The 18589-nt window shown below is 42.5% G+C and overlaps 1 protein-coding gene across 6 annotated transcripts in view; it reads right to left on the bottom strand.

Moving 5' to 3' along the window:
- Lims1 (LIM zinc finger domain containing 1) overlaps nucleotides 1-15111 on the bottom strand; it is a 126195-nt gene extending 111084 nt beyond the window's left edge. For 2 of the 6 annotated variants that reach the window (XM_021258155.2, XM_087204220.1), the window contains exon 1: nucleotides 14919-15107. In XM_021258155.2, coding sequence (XP_021113814.1) covers nucleotides 14919-14950 — 32 coding nt within the window. In that variant the 5' untranslated portion in view covers nucleotides 14951-15107. Of the gene's footprint in view, nucleotides 1-14918 lie in introns of all 6 variants that reach the window. The other 4 variants (XM_087204223.1, XM_087204224.1, XM_087204225.1 and 1 more) reach the window with 3 other exon arrangements.
- Between the last annotated feature and the right edge of the window lie 3478 nt (nucleotides 15112-18589).

The raw sequence follows: 18589 nt of genomic DNA, 5'->3' as shown, positions 1-18589 counted from the left end.
CTTTATCCAGTCTCCAGTTGATGGGCATTTGGGCTGTTTCCAAGCTTTAGCTATTACAAACTGCGCTGCTATGAACATGGGCGCACATAGATCACTGTGGTATGATTCTTTTAATTCTTTGGGGAAGATCCCCAGCAGTGGAATAGCGGGGTCAAATGGGACTTCCAGTCCTAGTTCTTTGAGGCATCTCCATACTGATTTGCACAGTGGTTGCACCAGTCTACACTCCCACCAGCAGGGGAGCAGGGTTCCTCTTTCCCCACAGCCCCGCCAGCATTTGTTATTGGTTGATTTCATGATAGCAGCCATTCTTTCTGGAGTGAAGTGGAATCTCAGAGTTGTTTTCATTTGCATCTCTCAAATGACCAGTGATGTTGAACATTTTTTCATGTATTTATTTGCCATTTCTACTTCTTTGTCTGAGAAATGTCCATTCATTTCAGATGCCCATTTTTGGACTGGGTCTTTAAATTTGGGAGGTCTGATCTTTTTAAGTTCTTTATAAATTCGAGATAGTAGACCTTTGTCTGAGGAAGAGCAGGGGAAGATTGTTTCCCACATTGTGGGTTGTCTCCTCACACTGCTGGTGGTTTCTCTTGCTGTGCAGAAGCTCTTTAATAAGAAGAGATCCCATTTATTGATTGTTAGTGCTAGTTCACGGGCAGCTGAGGTTTTGTTCATAAAATCTTTTCCTACACCGATGTCTTCAAGGGTTCTACCTAACCTCTGTTCCAACTGGTTCAGAGATTCTATTTTAATATTTAGATCTTTAATCCATTTTGATTTTAGTTTAGTGCATGGTGAGAGATATAGGTCTAGTTTTAATCTTTGGCAAGTTGAAGCCCAATTTTTCCAGCACCATTTATTAAAGAGGCTATCTTTCCTCCAGTGAGGGTGTTTGGCTCCTTTGTCAAAGATGAGATGGCTGAGTGTGTCTGGTGTTGTTTCTGTATCTTCTAATCTGTGAAACCCAATTTTTCCAGCACCATTTATTTTATTTTATTTTTTTTGGTACCAGGGATCGAACTCAGGACCTTCTGCTTTTGAGGCAAGCAGTGGAACCACTGAGCTAAAACCAAGCCTGCCACCACCATTTATTAAGGAGGCCATCTTTCCTCCAGTGAGGGGGTTTAGCTCCTTTGCAAAATATGAGGTGGCTGAGTGTCTCTGGAGTTGTTTCTGCATCTTCTAATCTGTTCCACTGGTCCTCAGGTCTGTTTTTCTGCCAGTACCATGCTGTTTTGATCACAGTAGATTTGTAGTATAGTTTCAAGTTGGGGGTTGTGATACCCCCTGCCATGTCTCTGTTACCTAGAATTGCTTTTGCTATTCTGGGTGTCTTCTTGTTCCAAATGGATTTTTGGATTGTTTTCTCAAGGTCCATGAAGGATGATGGTGGGATTTCAATTGAGATTGCACTAAATCTATATAGCAGTTCTGGAAGTATGGCCATTTTCACCATGTTGATCCTTCCTACCCAGGAGCAGGGGATGTCTGTCCATTTTCTGATATCATCCTCAATCTCTCTTTTCAGAGTGCTATAGTTTTCAGAGAAGAGGTCTTTGATTTCTTTTGATAGGTTGATTCCTAGGTATTTCAGTTTCTTGGATGCTACTGTGAAAGGAATTATTTGCTCTACTTCTTTCTCAGTGCATCTGTTGTTCGTGTAGAGGAAAGCTATGATTTCTGCATGTTAACCTTATATTTGGATACTTTCCTGAATTTGGCTATTAAGTCTAGAAGACTTTTGGTGGAGTTCTTGGGTTCTTCTATATAGAATATCACGTCATCCGCAAATAATGAGAATTTGACTTCTTCATTTCCTATCTTTATTCCTTTTATTTTTCTCTTGTCTAATTGCCATGGCTAACGTTTCCAAAACTATATTGAACAGGAGTGGCGATGGTGGACATCCTAGTCTTGTTCCCGATTTTAGTGTGAAGGATTTCAGTTTTTGATCATTTAGTATGATATTGGCTGTTGGTTTTTCACAGATAGCTTTTATCAGATTGAGGTACAGACCATCTATTCCAATTTTCTATAGGGTTTTTATCATAAACGCATGTTGGATTTTGTCAAGTGATTTTTCTGCATCTATTGAGATGATCATATGGTGTTTGTCCTTGGCTCTGTTGGTATAGTGTATTACATTTATTGATTTGCATATGTTGAACCATCCCTGCATCCCTGGGATGAATCCCACTTGATCAGGGTGTATGATCTTCTTGATGATCTTCTGCATTCTGTTTGCCAGTATCTTATTAAGGATTTTTGCATCTATGTTCATTAGTGAGATTGGCCTATAGTTCTCTTTTTCAGTTGGGTCTTTCTCTGCTTTGGGGATCAAGGTGATGCTTGCTTCCAGGAATGAATTAGGAAATATTGCTTCCCTTTCAATTTCATCGAAGAATTTAAACAGTAGTGGCAATAGTTTCTCTCTAAATGTCTTGTAGAGGGCTGGGGATTTAGCTCAGTGGTTCTGCTGCCTGCCTCACAAGTGCAAGGACCTGAGCTCAATCCTTCATACCAAAAAAAAAAAAAAAGGCATAAATGTCTTGGAAGCATTCAGTGGTGAAGCCATCAGGACCCAGGCTTTTCTTAGTTGTTAAGTGTTTAATTATGTTTTCAATTTCATTGATTGATATTGGGTTGTTTAGAATTTTTAGGTCTTCATTTAACTTTGGTAATTCATACGTATCTAGGCATCTGTCCATTTCTTCTGTGCTTTCCATCTTGTTGGTGTATAGGTTCTTGAAGGAGGTATTGATGATCCTCTGGATATCTGCTGGGTCCACTGTAATTTCATCATTTTCATTCCTAATTGCATGGATTTGGGCCTTTTCTTTTCTTTGCTTTTTCTGATAAGGTTGGCTAAGGGTTTGTCAATTTTGTTTATTCTTTCAAAGACTCAACTCTTGGCTTCATTGTTTTTTTGTATCGTTCTCTTAATCTGCATTGCACTGATTTCTGCTCTGCTCTTTATAATTTCCTCCCTTGTATGAGTGTTGGGGTTGTCCTGCTCTTCTTTTACTAGAAGCTTGAGGTTCAGCATCAGGTTGTATAATTGGGCTCACTGTGTTTTCCTAATATGAGTATTCACTGCTATGAATTTCCCTTGTAAGACTGCTTTGTGTCCCACAGATTCCGATATGTTGTACTGTCATTGTCATTTAATTGAAGTAACTGTCTGATTTCTTCTTTAATTTCCTGTGACCCACTGGTTATTCAGAAGTGTGTTGTTCAATTTCCATGTGTTTATGAAATTCTTGTGGTTTCTTTTGCTATTGATCTCCAATTTTATTGCACTATGGTCTGATAATATACAGGGGATAACTTCAATTCCTTTGTACTTACCTAAATATGTTCTATTAACGAGTATGTGGTCTACTTTGGAGAACAACCTGTGTGCAGCTGAAAAGAATGTGTATTCTAATTTTGTAGGGTGGAATACTCTGTAAACATCTGTTAAGTTCAGTAGTTCAAGAGTTTGACTGAGTCCTAGTATTTTGTTGCTTATTTTTTGTCTAGTTGATCTATCTATTTGTTACAGTGGGGTATTGAGGTCCTCCACTACTATTGTTTTAGTGCTTATTTGATTTTTCATGTCCATTAGTATTTGTTTTATATAGTTAGGCACACTAGTGTTTGGTGCATATATGTTTATGATTGTTTTCTCGTCCTCTTGGATTGTTCCCTTTGTAAGGATGTAGTGTCCTCCTTTGTCTCTCTTAATCAGTGTTGGTTTGAAATCCACTTGATCTGCAAAGAGGATAGCTACTCCTGCTTTTCTTCGGGTTCCCATCACATGGAATATTGTTTTCCACCCTTTAACTTTCAGTCTATGAGTTTCTTTTTGAATGAAATGTGTTTCTTGTATGCAGCATATTGTTGGATCTTGCTTCTTGGCCTATTCTGTCAGTCTATTTCTTTTGATTGGTGAAATGAGACCATTAACATTGATGGTTATAACTGATATGTATTGACTTATCATTGTCATGACCTTTTCTTTTTGTTGGAGTTTCTCCCTTTGCCTTTAATTTCTTGTTTTGACCAATGGATTCATTCTGCTGGGCTTCCTGGGGTTGTGATCCTTATTGTCTTTTCCTAGGATATTGTCTAAAATTTTTCGGAGTGCTAGTTTGGTATCTGTGAAGTTCCGAAGGTGCTCTTTGTTATGAAAGTATCTTATTTCTCCAACAATTTTGAAAGATAGTTTTGCAGGGTACATCAATCTGGGTTGGAGGCTGTTTTCCTTTAGGGCATGGAATATGTCACTCCAAGCTCTTCTTGCCTTGAGGGTTTGCATTGAGAAGTCTGCTGTGATTCTGACTGGCTTTCCTTTGTAACCAATCTGTTTCTTTTCTCTAACTGCTTGTAGAATTTTGTTATTCTGTTGAGTTTCTGGAATCTTAACAATTATATGCCTATGTGTAGATTTTTTTTTTTTTGATCAAGGCTAGTTGCAGTCCTATATGCCTCACTTATCTGTATGTCAAGTTCTTTTCCCTGCTTGAGAAGTTTTCTGCCATCACTTATGTGAAAAGTTTTTTTATGTTGTCTGCACTCTTCCTGTTTAATCATTGACTCCAATCAGTGTTCTGTTATTCTTCTTTGCATCATCTAGCAGCTGCTTGATTGATTTCTTGTGGTCCCTTACAATTTTTAAGCAATTTTTCTTTACCTGGTCACTAAGTGCAATCTTATCTTCTATATTTGAAATTCTGTGCTCACATTGGCTCATTCTGCTGTGCAGATTTTCAATGGAGTTTTTAATCTCCTGGAAATCTGTTTGCATCTGTTTTATGGATTTTGTTTGTTTCCTGTTTTGGGATTCAATCATGTTCCTAAGCTCCTCTATTATTTTATCTGTGTCCTCTCTAGATTTATCAATCATGTCTTGCACTATCGGCACAATGTCTGCTGTTATCTGAGAAATTATTTCTGATTTCATTTTTTCCAGATCATCTTTTGTTTCCAGTTCAGGGAGTCCAAGTGGTTGAGTATCAGATTGTTCCATCTCGCTTCCCTTTGGGGTTGCTGTAGGTGATCTGGAAGTCTGTTTTGGGGGCTTGTTTACCTGTCTTCTCTTTTCGACCGGGGTGGTGGTGGTGCTTCTGCTGGGGCCCTGTGCAGCTCACCTACTCTGTGTTGGGTGTGGTGCTATGGCTGCCCGGAAGCCTCCTCCTCTGCGCTGGGAGCAGTGGTATGGTGGCCCAGAAGCCTCCTCCTCTGCACTGGGAGTGGTGGTCTTCAATAATATTTTTAAATATAAAGTGGTTCTAGGATGAAGAAGTTTGAGAACTGCTTCTTAAGCTCCAACTACTAATTTGTAGAATATATGGCAAAAGGTGTTAAAATCGTATGCTCTAAAAATGCATTCTTCAAAATGCAAATTACAGGAAATTCTTCAAAATGTATGAACATTTTTTTTTTTGGTTCCAGGGATCGAACTTAGGACCTTGTGCTTGTGAGGCAGGTGGTGGAACCACTGAGCTAAATCCCCAGCCCTGTATGAACATTATTTAGACTCCAATTTAGAAAAATCATAAAATGTCTGAGACAAATGGAGATTTGAATACTAACTGGGCTGATGGTGTTATCAAGAAACTTCTATTAATCTTCTCAAGTGTATGACAATGCTCTGGATATATTTTAGAAGTTTTCAAAAGATCTTTTTGTTGTTGTTGTTGTTGTTTTGGTACTGGGGATTGAACTCGGGTCCTTGCGCTTGTGCAGGAGGCGGCAAAACCACTGGGCTAAATCCCCAGCCCTCAGAAGATCCTTTTTGTCTGAGGATACATAGTAAAATCTCTGATATGAACTACAGGAGAAAGGAATGTAAAAGGATTGATCTTCAATCAAACATTTACTACCAGTCAACAATTACTGAAGCTGAGTGCCAGCCCACGGGGATACACTATTTTCTACTTTTGTATGTTTGAAATACTCTCTCTCTCTCCATATATATATATATTTTAAATACATCGATTTCATGACATTCCTCCTCCAAGAGATATGGGATGAAGCTGATCAATCTGCATTTTTAGCGTGAGCCCCATGTTACACATTGTCTGCAGCCTGAGTTTTAGGAGGAATGCTCCATCAACTCAGGAGCATCCCCATCCTTTATAATACTTCAACCTGAGAACGCCTCAGGCTGGATACTACCACGACTGCTGCTTTTCTACTTCTAGAGAACCAAACAGATATCTGGCTCTTCCTAATGTCTTAACAATTAATTTATAATAACTGGTGACAAATTATGATTTCTTCCTTCCACTGTCAAAAGACTTCTCTAAATTTCCCCTATGTCACCTATGCATACAGGGCTGCATGACAAGATGCAGGATGTATAGCCCTTGCTATTAGTCACATGCTCCATTTGACTGCACAGTGCAGCACACACACTGGGGTGCACGCAGTGAACACTCACCGAACTGGAGGACATGCTCCAAAATTCCTGTACACCTTCTCAGCACACGCATACACAATGAACAGCTAACGTAAGAACAAGGGAGTCTGTGGGGGCCCACAGAACATTCTCATTGCATTTCACCCAACGTGTTCTCCAGGAGGTCAGGAAAGAAGAGAATGATAGTGCTGAACAATCAGGAAGCCATCTGCAAGTCAGGGAAAACTCCTGCCCCCTCCTTTTAAAAAAAGAAAAAAAAAAGGTCTTCCTGGAGTTTAGAAAGCCCGTGATGCTTGCCAATAAGATGATGTGCACTTAAGAGTACTGGCGAATAAGACTGGATGGGTGGTTGGGAAGCAAAGAAGAGGTCTTGAACCTTGGAGAGAAGTAGGGAGCTGTGATTGCTTCTCTGCCAGTGCAGGGAACTGGGGAGTCACAGGCTCCACAGAGCTCTCACCTGAACCTCAGCTTGACGTGTGACTTAATGTGCTCTCAACCTCTTGAACTGTTTCCTCATCCATAAAACAGCATAAAACCCAACTTCATTCATAGTGTGGCTGAGACAATCAACTTTATTATATTAAATAATCTCTAAAGTATTTATGAGAGAGTAGGTAATAAAAGGTAATTATTAAGACAGCTCTCAAGAGGGGCCTGGCAGAGAAATGAAATAAACCAAAGATGTCTCCCTAATGTCCCATGTATCTGGTTTTCTACCCTTAGTCTGCATACACTGAGGAGTCAAATGTGAAAGTTATCTTACCTCACCTTCCTCAAAATTCTGTGAGTTTATCCAAACAATGTAACAGATATTAAGCACTGCTAGCCTTGAACTTTTCAATTTATTGGCAAAGAGGGACTAAAAGGAGAAATAAAGCCTATTTAAATTAGGGCGGCCTTCCTTCCTCTCTCCTTTCTGTGTTGGAGATCTGACCCAGGGCCTCACACTAGCATGACAGGCAACTATTCTACCACTGAGCTACATCCTCAGCCTCCTAGTTTGCTTTTCTTTGGATATTTAATAAATTTAATTAAAACATTATTTTACTTCCTGAAATTACAATTTGGTAGGCTTACATATAAGAAAATTCTAAAAAAAAGAGAGAAAATTCTGGTGAATGTATTACATTGAAAAGGACCAACAGCACCTCAAGCAGAGGCTGCAATTGTCTCCCTGATGTCCCTGATCCCTTTCTTCCTTACTGTGTGAATAAGGAAGATTTATATGAGGCAGGAGTGTGCCCAGCTTTAAAAATTAACAAACAAAAACCGTATTTCCTAATGAGAAATCAAACTCATCATCTGTTTAAGCAGGTAGACACTTGTCACTTAACTGCTGCAGGAGGAAAGAAGCTTGACAACAGAAAAGAATCTCAGACTGCCAAGTGGGGACGTTGGGCATGAGTAAGTGAGGAAACATGTGCCTCTAGAGAGGAAGAATCATGGGCACCAGCACAGGTGCCAGAGATTGTACCTGGAACACAATCCACAAAGGGAACCCATCTACTTGAAAGAGAAGACACCAGGACCCTTGGAATAGATCAACTCTGAGATAATCTCTCAAGTTCATTTAGACAGCACCAGAGCGACAGTGTTATTGGGGTTACTATGCTTAGAGTGTGCTCCCTGAGGTCATGGAATCCAGAATGGCAGTGCTGAGGGAGTGGGACCTTTAAGAGCAAGGCATAGCTGGGTATGGTGCTGCATGCCTATAATCCTAGCACTCTGCAAGGCTGAGTCAGGAGGACCACAAGTGTAAGCCCAGCCTGGACAATTTAGCAACTGAGACCTAAACTAAAATAAATAAATAAATAAATGAGTAAATAAATAAATAAATAAATAAAAGGAGGCCAGGGATATAGTTCTATGTGAAGGCCCTGGGTTCAATCCCCAGAACCGAAAAGGAAAACAACAGAAAAACAAATGAGGCCTAACAGAAGGTCCCTAGGTTACAGGGGCACTGTCCTCAGATGAGATTAAGGTGGTTCTCAGGAGACCTTGAGTTGGTTTCTGACAGAAGGAACAGCCTAGCCCTAGGCACTCCTTCTCTCACTGGCTTCCTGTTTCTAGATAAGCTCTTTTTTTTTTTTTGGTACTGGAGAACAAACTCAGGACTTTGTGCTTGGGAGGCAAGCAGGATGCCACTGAGCTAAATCCCCAGCCCAAGATATGCTCTTTCTGTGATTGCTCCTGTCACTGGCCTCTGTCTGGAGATGATGTGGCTAGGGGGACTCTGGCCAGTGCCTGCACAATTCTGTCTGGACTTCCACCCTCTAAAACTGGGAGCTAAATAAATATATTTCCTTTACAAAGTCAGCCTGCCTCAGGTATTGTTACAGATAAGATGGGGAAGATATACCTGAGGAGGTCCTGGCCATCAAGGCATTTATATAGACAGAAGGGAAATACATATACCACCAACTACACTAATGCAATCTGGATTCAATAACAGAGCAGACACAGCATAGCACAATGGAGGGAGCTCACAGCACAGCACAGCAGCCGACAAGGTTCCATCCCTGGCTCTCTACCAACTCTCACTGTGGCCCTGAATAGACCACTCAGGTTAGGCAACCCCCACCCCAGAAAAGAAAGGAGCAGGTTGTAGGTTAGTATGGGGTTCACTGCACTGACTGGATCCCAACCTTTTACATAGAAAGCCCATTTTTAAATGTTAAACCAATTTTTTTTAATATCTTCACATTATCATAATTGTCTTTACAGTATATAACAAGTTAAAAAAAAGCACGGACTCTATACATATTATTACATATCCCATAACTCCTTTAGAACTATACTTCGTCAATATTTAAATAAAAAATAGAAACACACACAAAATACTATTTGTGCCATCTCAAATGTTTACTATATGCATGCATTTTGCTGGGCACTTGGAATAACTCTAGGGTCCACAGGGTACTTGACATGCACTCTCTCAGCAATATCCTTGCCTTAATAATACATTATCTCACATTCATTTGAAAAATGTTCAGAATCAGGGTAAAAATGAAGTCAGTGTGTTACTTTTCTCCCATTGCTGAGACAAAACACCTGACATCCAAAGTTAAAGGGGTGCTGGGTGTGGTGGTGCACGCCTGTAATCTCAGCACTCAGGAGGCTGAGGCTTGTTGTGAGTTCAAGGCCAGCCTGGGCTACATAGTGAGCTCAAGAATAGCCTAAACTACAGAGCAAGATACTGCCTCAAAAAAAAAAAAGCTAAAGCGAGGGAAGGTTTATTTAGCTCACAGTTTGTAGAGGTTTCAGTCCATAATTGGCTGGCTCCAAGACAGGATGACACATGGCAGAGGAGCAAGAGTTCAAGGAGGTGGAAGAGAGCAAAAGGAACAAGGGACTTTAAGAGCATCTTTCTGCCCTTTTTATCTTTTTTCTTGGTACCGAGAATTGAACTCAGGGCCTCACACTTGCCAGCCAGGACCTGTACCACTGAGCTACATCCCCAGCCCCTCTGCCCCTTCTATCTTATCCAGACTACTTACAGTGGGTAGCACTCACACCCTTGATACTAGTGCCCTTGATTCTAGTATAGGATCATGAATCAGTCACACACTAGAGTCAGCCACCTCTAAAAAAGCCCCATTTAAGACTTCATGAGGCTTTCGGGGGACATCTAGAGACAAACCATTGTAGTCAGTAAGAAAGGAGTAAAAAAGGAAGGACTCATGAAATTTCTGTGATAAGAACTTAGTAAGAAAGTGGACATAAGGGAGTAAAGGAGAGGAAGAAGTCAAAAGCAATGTTAGTGCCATCAGCAGATGTTGCAAGCATGGGAGAGATAACCAGGGTGGTAGGAAGCCACTGTTACTACAACTGCACATCTGCTATGCTTCCAGCATGGTGTAAATACGTTAAAAAGCAACACATCCACGGGACTTTAAAAAGCAAAGCAGTACAAGAAGCTATTCAACAAATAATGTCTCTCATTCTAGATTCCTATACTCCCTATTCAGAGGCAAATACAGTTAACAATATCATTCATATCCTTTCAGAAATGTGATTGCCTCTGGATTTAAATCTCACAACAACCACTGAGACAGGTGGATCACCTTAAAATTAAGAAACTGAAGCTTGAGGAGGTCATGGAGCCACAAAGGCACAGTGCTGGACAGAGCACAGGGCACCATCCACACAAGCACCTGACTCCACACTCCAGAACCCCCTACTGAGGCTAGTGAACTCATCCAAAGTGTCTGTGTAACAAAAACACAAACAAGATAACAAGATAACCAAAATAAAAAACATTAACAAAAAACTGGAACCCAAGGATGTGTCAGTCCAGGGCTTACTCATATGAATCTTAGCATATGTACGCTGTGAAATATTACGCAGCCATTGAAACTAAGATTAGAAAACATAAGGCTAACCCAGATATACCACAAGGGAAAACCTCCAAACTTATTTTTTTTGGTACCGGGGATTGAACCTGGGACCCTGCACTTGGGAGGCAGGCGCCGGAACCACTGAGCTAAATCCCCAGCCCAACCTCCAAGCTTGTTAAGTTAAAAAATAAAAAAGCAACTGGAAGAAACAAGGAGTTAATGTTTAATAGACATCAAGTTTCTGTTTGGGAAGGCAAAAGAGTTTTGGAGATGGATAGTGGTGATGCTTACACAACAGTGTGAAAGTAGTTATTGTCACAGAACTGTACACTTTAAAATGGCTAAAACAGTAACATTCATGTTATATATACTTTTACCACCTTTTAAAAATCCTTTAAAAATCAGTTGCAGAATAATACACAGTAACTTTATGACTTTTTTTCAAAAAGAATGTGTATCTGTATCTGCGTACAAATTCTGTTTGTAAATATTTGCGTCCTTTATCATACTTGACTCACATACATCTCGGTAAGGCCCCCGACTCCTAGGTGTCCTGATGCTGGATACTGTGTCTCCTACCACCAGGCAATCCCACCATCATTCATACTAACTCCCAAGGTGGATGGACTGACCACCTTTCACAGACCTGGCTTCATCTACAGCTTCTTCAGCCCTCTGTTTATTGTCACTGCACATCATCAAGCTCCCAAACATGCTCCAACATGGAGAAAGGCACAGAAAGTACCCACCTATGCTCCCCACAGTGAGGCCTGTGTGGAAATGTCTACATGAGATGTTGCCAGGATGAGGGGGTGCTACTGGGATGGCACAGCAAAGGACAAGGAGTAGTGTGGCCTTGCTTGTAGCATCTCCAGTGCCTGTACATGAAACCTTGGAGAAGTCCTCTTTCTGCTGCTCACCACTCCACCATCTTCTTGGAAGTTTTGGAGCATTTCAAAATGAAAGTTTTTGAAAGACAATGTAGCAGGAGTCCAGCACATAATGCAGATGATAATCCCCTGGAGGAACCACTGTTTAAGGAGTTAGGAGAACTGTAAAATCAACAAATGGCTTAAGATGCGTCTTCTGCTTAAAGGCAGACTTAGCTAAGAACATGTATTTAGGTTTATGTAAATGATTTTCTGAAAAACAAACGCAACATTACTAAAAACAGAGGCTCTCCTAGTGTAGCTCTGCCCTCCCCTTACTGACTTCTTTTTTTTTTTTTTTTCCTCTCCCCTTAACTGACTTCTAAGGCTGTTGAGTTTCTCTGACTAGGGAGGGGCTCAAGGACCCTCTCCAGGAGGAAAAAAAAAGAGCTCGCATACTGTCCCTGCATTTATGAGAAAGAGCTACCCCCTGATGGCCAAGAGACTACACCAAAGAAAAGGGTGAGAATGATAAAATCCAGACAGCACAATCCTGACTGATGGTCTCTTCTAAGCCTCCAGGACATAGAACAAGAACTAAAGGTGCATCTGTTCAACAATCAAAGTTCCAATGGCTGTAATAAAAATCAAGAACTCAATTTCCTCTCCATACCAACAGGCATAGAACACTTAAATTTTATGAAGACATACCCTGCCATGACAGCTTCTCTTCATAATGGCACTGGCCTTGGAAGTCACAGGATGAAGGAAAAGCCTTAGGTGCAGAAAGTTGTTTTTTTCATTTTTTAAAAAAATTTTTATAGTACCAAAGATTAAACCCAGGGCCTCACCCTTGCTAGGCAAGCACTCCACTTCATCACTGAACTACATACCTAGTCCTTTTTTAAAATTTCATTTTGACACAGGGTCTTGCTAAGTTGCCAAGAATGGGCTTGAATTTGTGATTCTCCTGCCTCTGCCTTCCCAGGAGCTGGGATTATAGGTATATGCCTCCAAGAAAGTTTGTGGTTCTTCAAGCTTCTGCGAGTTAGCAGGAAAAGAATGCCAATTTCTCATCTGATGAAATGGTACAGTCACTATGGAAAATCTGAGTTTCTTAAAAAGCTAAACATGCAATTACTATATAATCTGGCAATTGCACACCCTTAGACATTTAGGCCAGAAAAAAAAATTATGTTCATTTTTTTTTCCTTTTTGAGACAAGGCCTTTTTTTTTGTTTTGTTTTGAGACAGGGTCTTGCTCCCTAGTTCAGGCTAGCCTGGGACTCTTCAGCAATCCTCCTACCTCCACCTCTGGAGTGTTGGGACAATAGGCATATAACACCATGCTTAGCTTGCACAGTAGCTTCTTAATTTCCTTGTTGTGGAAACACCTAAATGTCCCTCTGGTGAAGAGTTAACCAAACTGTTATGCACCCATACCCTGCAACACCAAGCACAAACCAACAACAACAAAAGGAACAAATTATGCTAGATGCAAAAAATACTGCTGGATTTCAGTATAGGAGGTGTTCAGGGCAGTCAAAAATCAGAGAGAGTAGGGCCAGGGATTTAGCTCAGTGGTCCTGCTGCCTGCCTCGAAAGCACAAAGTCCCGAGTTCGATCCCTGGTACCACAAAAAAAAAAAAAAAAAAAAAAAAAAAAATCAGAGAGAGAAGAATGAACAGTGGTTACCAGGAGCTGAGGGGAAAGAATAAATGGGAAGTCAGTGTCTAAAGGGTGCAAGTGTTTCAGTTCAGCAAGACAAACAGAGTTCAGGAGATGTATGATGGTTGCATAAAAATATAAATATACTTATTGCTGAAAAAAAATTAAGAGATTATATGTGGGAAATTCAGAATGGGAAGGTTACAGGGTCAGGGAGGGATTGAGGGTCTTAAGGAAATCATTATATTCTATTCTTCACTTATACTGGATATCCACTATTCTTTTCATCTCACATGATCTTCAATTCTTTTTTTCTTTTGGTATCTGGATTCAAACTCAGGGCCTTGTGCTTGCCAGATAGGCGCTGTGCCTGTGAGTTACATCCCCCGCCCCACATGATCTTCAATTCTATATCAACTTAACATTCAATATTTTTTTCGAAAAAGAAAAATTGCCGTGATGAAGCAGTACAGATTGCTATTGTTATTAAGTGTTGACCCTTGAATCTCTTTTTGGTTACAAAGGACCAAAGGGCAGGTGTGCACAGAGCCCTTCTGCAAACCAGAGTTCTCTGGTGATCTCATCGAGACTTCGAGATGAACTCAATTAGATGCTTTTTCCAGGAAACACTATTTTTCCCTCAAGAACAACCGACAAACCATGGAGATTTAGATTTATATTTAACAGACATTTCCTTGAAACTAAACAATGTGAACCTTCGCTTTTAGAAAAACGACAATATTTTGTTGCCCTGATAGAAATTAGGCTCTTTTTTTTTCGCTTTGCATGAGATTTTATTTTATTTTTTTTCCTTAAATTCTTTTATTGGTACATTTTAGGTATAAAATACGTTGACATTTATCATTGGGTGCTTGTACCTGTACATGATGTATCTTGGTTCTTATTTTTTCCCCCATTACTTTTGATTGAAACCAGAATGTTGGAAAACTTGGATCACCACCTTCAGTCTGACAGCCGCCCAGTTCTTCAGCGCTTTAATGAAATCAGTGGCGATATTAAGGAACGTTATTTAGTGGTATTAATGAAATGCGTTAGCACTTGGGATCGCCTACGGCAGTCCATATTTTCCCACTGACGAACACGATGTTACCACAGGGAACAGGTCCATTCAAACCACAAGACAAACCAAGGAATCCTCGTGAAACCCTGTGCAAACTCCGCGATTCGGCTTCAGAGTTCACATCCAGACCAATATGGATAAACCACCACTTAGGAAATGCTGGTGCGGTGACAAAGAACACCGCAATTAACTGGAAAAGCTACTGAAACAGTCCTCTTTTCCAACCACACGACCGTGAAAAACCACATTTCCTCCACCGGTTCAACCACAACGTCCAACAGGCGGCTGCGGAGCCTGGGCTTGGGCAGCCTCGGAGCGAGCCTGAATAGAAGACCAGCAAAGAGGGAACGCTCGTTCACCGCGAGCACGCCTGCGCCGGCGGACACAGCCTCCCGCCAGGAGCCGCCTAGCCAGGGCCGGGGAGGCCGGGCTAAGGGTCCGGGGAACGGGAGAGAAGCGGGCCGGGAAAGGAGGAACAAGGACCTGGGAGGGCCTGGGACCCGGGGCGCCGGGCGCAGCCGACGTGGCGGAGTGAGGGGGCGCGGCCCTACCTGTGGGTCATCCCGGCCGCCACGCCCAGCATTGCTCCGCAGAGGCGCGCCTTATCCCGCGCACGCTGCTCCGCCGCGTCCTCGGACCGGTCGCTCGCCAGCCACCGCCGCAGTCGTAAGGCTCAGCCGGAAGCGGGGGCGGCAGAGACGGAGGCGGTACGCAAATGGCGGGTTGGTCCGGGAACCCCGCCCCACCGCGCAGGCCCCGCCCCTCCCGATCCTGCCCCTACGTAACCTGCCCCGCCCACCCAGCCGCTTTCCCAGGCCCCACCTTTCCCCCCCCATCCCGGTCCAATCCCGCCCGCCCCGGCCCCGCCTCTTCCGGTTCGCTCACCCTCTGCCTACCTCCCCACCCTGGCTCCCCACAGCGCAGGCGCACAAGGAAGCTAGGTTTGTACGGTCAGCCGAGACCTCCGTAGACGCGGTCGGGACTCGTTCACCTGTTATCGCTACGGGGTGCTGGCAGGGCCTTGGCGGTCCTCGGGGACCAGTTACAAAACAAAATACAAGCACAGCAAACGCCAAAGAAAGATGGGGGATAGGTCCCGAATGTGAAGGGCGGAGGGGACCCGGGACGGGAGGACAGATGAAGACCTCAGTGACGCGAGGGGCGACTTGGAAGTAGAGGACGCGGCGGAGTCCTAGGGACGGATCACTCCGAGGGTCAAGCGGGACGGCCGCGAGCAGAGGCGCGGCGGGATCCCGCCTCCCCTTCGAGGTTCTGTGAGTTGGGGACCAGCATCACAGTGGGGCAGTCAGAGGAACACACCAGCTGGAGAACGCACTGCAGGGGCTACGCTAGTGCCTGGCGAATCCAAGAAGCTGAGGACAGCGGCAGTACTAGCGGCCAGGGGAGCTGCTTCCTGGAGGCCGAGGTCCGATGTACAAGTCAAGCGAGGCTGGGGCTGTGACTGGTAGAGCACTTGGCATGCACAAGACCCGGGGTTCAAACCCAGCACTGCAAAAAAGTGTTCCACTTACATGAGGTGCCCAGACCAGTCAGATTCCCAGAGCCAAAGGTGGAAAGGTGATTGTCAAGGGTTGGGGAGAGGGGAGAACAAGGGATTAAAGTTTAATGGAGTCAGAACTTCAGTATTGCAAGATAGAAAAGTTCTGGAGGTAAATGGTAATAGTGGCATAGATGCTTTTGTTTTGTTTTGTGTTTTGTTTTTCTGGGGATTGAACTCAGTGTCTCCCACTGGGCTACATCCCTCACCCCATCTCCGCCTCTTTTTTTTTGAGACAAGGCATCACCGTATTGCCCAGGCTGGCTTCAAACTTGTTATCCTCCTGTCTCAGCCTCCCCAACACCTTGTAGCTGACATTATAGCCAAACACCCCAGTGCTCAGCTGTTTTATATTTTAGTATAATTATGGACTTATGGATTTACTTTGAATGTTTTGGTCATTTAAGTCTCATTATCCTTATTGATGCTCAAATTGTCCAAATGTTCCAAATCTGGCCAATGGAGCCTTTTTGACTGACTCCTGTGGCCTTTTGGTGTAACTACTATTTTTAGTACATTTGTTTGTCATTTGAAGTTTTGACAAGGCTCCCCTAGTCCTGGTTCACTTTGTATATCCTCACCCAGACCTGAAATTAGCATCTCTCAACAGTCCTGCTTTCTCCTCTTGTGGAATTAAGATTATTGCATCTTCTAGGTGAATTGGCCCCTTGATTATCATGTAGTATCCTTATTTGCTCATGGTACCACTATTTGTTTCAAGTCTGCTGTGTTATTAATGTTGGCACTCTGGATTTTCTTTCATTAGTGTTTGGGCTTTTTCTGTTTTGTTTTGTTTTTGAGACAAGGTCTGTGTAGTTCAGGCTGGCCTTGAACTATGTAGTCCAGGCTGGCTTTGAACTCATGGCAATCCTCCTGCCTCAGCCTCTCTCGTGGTGAGATTATAGGTGTGTGTCACCATGCCTGCCTTACCTTTTTGTCCTTTTAATTTTAGCCATTTATTTTAAGTGAGTTTATTATAATGAACTTGTGCTTGGGTCTTGTTTACATAATGCAGTCTGACAATCTCCACCTTATTGTTGGTAAGTTAAGGCCCTGTACATTAATGTACATTACACAGACGGATGGATCCATTGTGGCATGTCACAGTTGTGTATGACACACTTTGATCACACCCATCCCGTCTATGATCTTGCTTGCCCTGCCCTCCCCATACCCTTCTTCTCTTGTAGTCTCTGCTCTACTTTCATGTCATCTTTTTTTATTTTCCAGATTCTTCATATGTCTTAGTTACTTTCTTGATGCTGGGATGAAATACTCGACATCTGCAAGTAAAAGGAAGAAAGGTTGTTTTTAGCTGAGTTTGTAGAGGTTTCTGTTTATAGTTGGCTGGCTCTGAAGCAGGATGGCATAGCAGAGAACAGTTAATGGCATGGCAGGCAGGAAGCACTGAGCATTCCTTCTTTCTCTTTTTATTCCATCCATGCTGCCAGCTTATTGGTTGGTGCCACCCACACTAAGGGTGGGTCTTTCCTCTTCAGTAAATCAATCACTCACACCCAGAAATATGCCAAACCAATCACTGGGCTAAGCCAGTATCAGAAACCATGATCCAGTCACTCCCAAAAGCCCCACTTAGGAGCACATGAGGCTGTGGGAGAACATCTAGACATAAGCCATAAGAATGTATGAGTGATTCTTGTCTTTCTGGGTCTGGCTTATTTCACTTAACATAATGATCACCAGTTCCATCCGTTTTGCTGCAATTTTGTTCTTTTTTTTTTTTTTTTTTGGTACCAGGGATCAAACTTGGGTCCTTGTGCTTGCGCAGCAGGCGGTGAAACTACTGAGCTAAATCCCTGGCCCTACAATTTTGTTCTTTATGGTTGAATATATACCACATTTTCTTTACAGTTCATCCATTAATGAGCACCTAAACCGATTCCATAACCTACCTATTGGAATTGTGCTGCTATAAACATGGATGTGCAGGTGTCTGTGTATATGCGGACTTGGATTCATTCATTCGTTAACGGAGCAGTGGTATTGCTGGGTCACCACACTCTTGACACATGCATTTCCTGAGGCTCGTGGTTCAGTATTTACATGAGGATTTTATCACATAGACATGGTTCTTATGAACTCCACTCCTGGGCCCTTTCTCTGCTGCAGTGAATGGCAGAGGGCTGAGAGTCCAAAAGTCTAATCATGGCTTGGTCTTTCTGCAGACCACCTTCCCTCCAGGAACCCACAGGAGTCCCTTGTTAGGACAAGGTGCTTTTCCCACCCAGGATGTTCAAAGGATCCAGAGCTCTGTGTCACACTGTCCTGCTCCTCAGGAAGTTCTGGGAGCAAAGTACTAGTACAAAGTACCCAAGGTGTGTAGTTCTCATCTCACAGTAGGCTTTTCACATTGGCTTTTTCTGCTCAGCACTGTGCTCTCTCTGCTCCTCCCCATCTTCCTGTGTCTTCACAGCTCTGGCTTCTTTGTTTTTTTTTTTTTTTTTTTATTTCAGACCAAAGTCAAAGATGCTTTAATGACACCAGATGAAAAGTATATCCCAGTCTTGAGCATCATACAAATTTCGTCCTTTTAGCAGCAGAAAAAGTGATACTCATTACTTTAAGGTTTTTAGGGTTTTTTTGTTAAGTCAACAATTTTCTCTCCTCTTCCAGACTGAGTCAGATGATCATTTTATAGCCTCA

This window comes from Heterocephalus glaber, unplaced genomic scaffold (assembly GCF_053883595.1).
Source record: "Heterocephalus glaber isolate CG9 unplaced genomic scaffold, H.glaber_assembly_v1.0 deba00000470, whole genome shotgun sequence".
Classification (NCBI taxonomy): domain Eukaryota; kingdom Metazoa; phylum Chordata; class Mammalia; order Rodentia; family Bathyergidae; genus Heterocephalus; species Heterocephalus glaber.
This window is presented reverse-complemented; position numbering and strand designations above follow the sequence as displayed.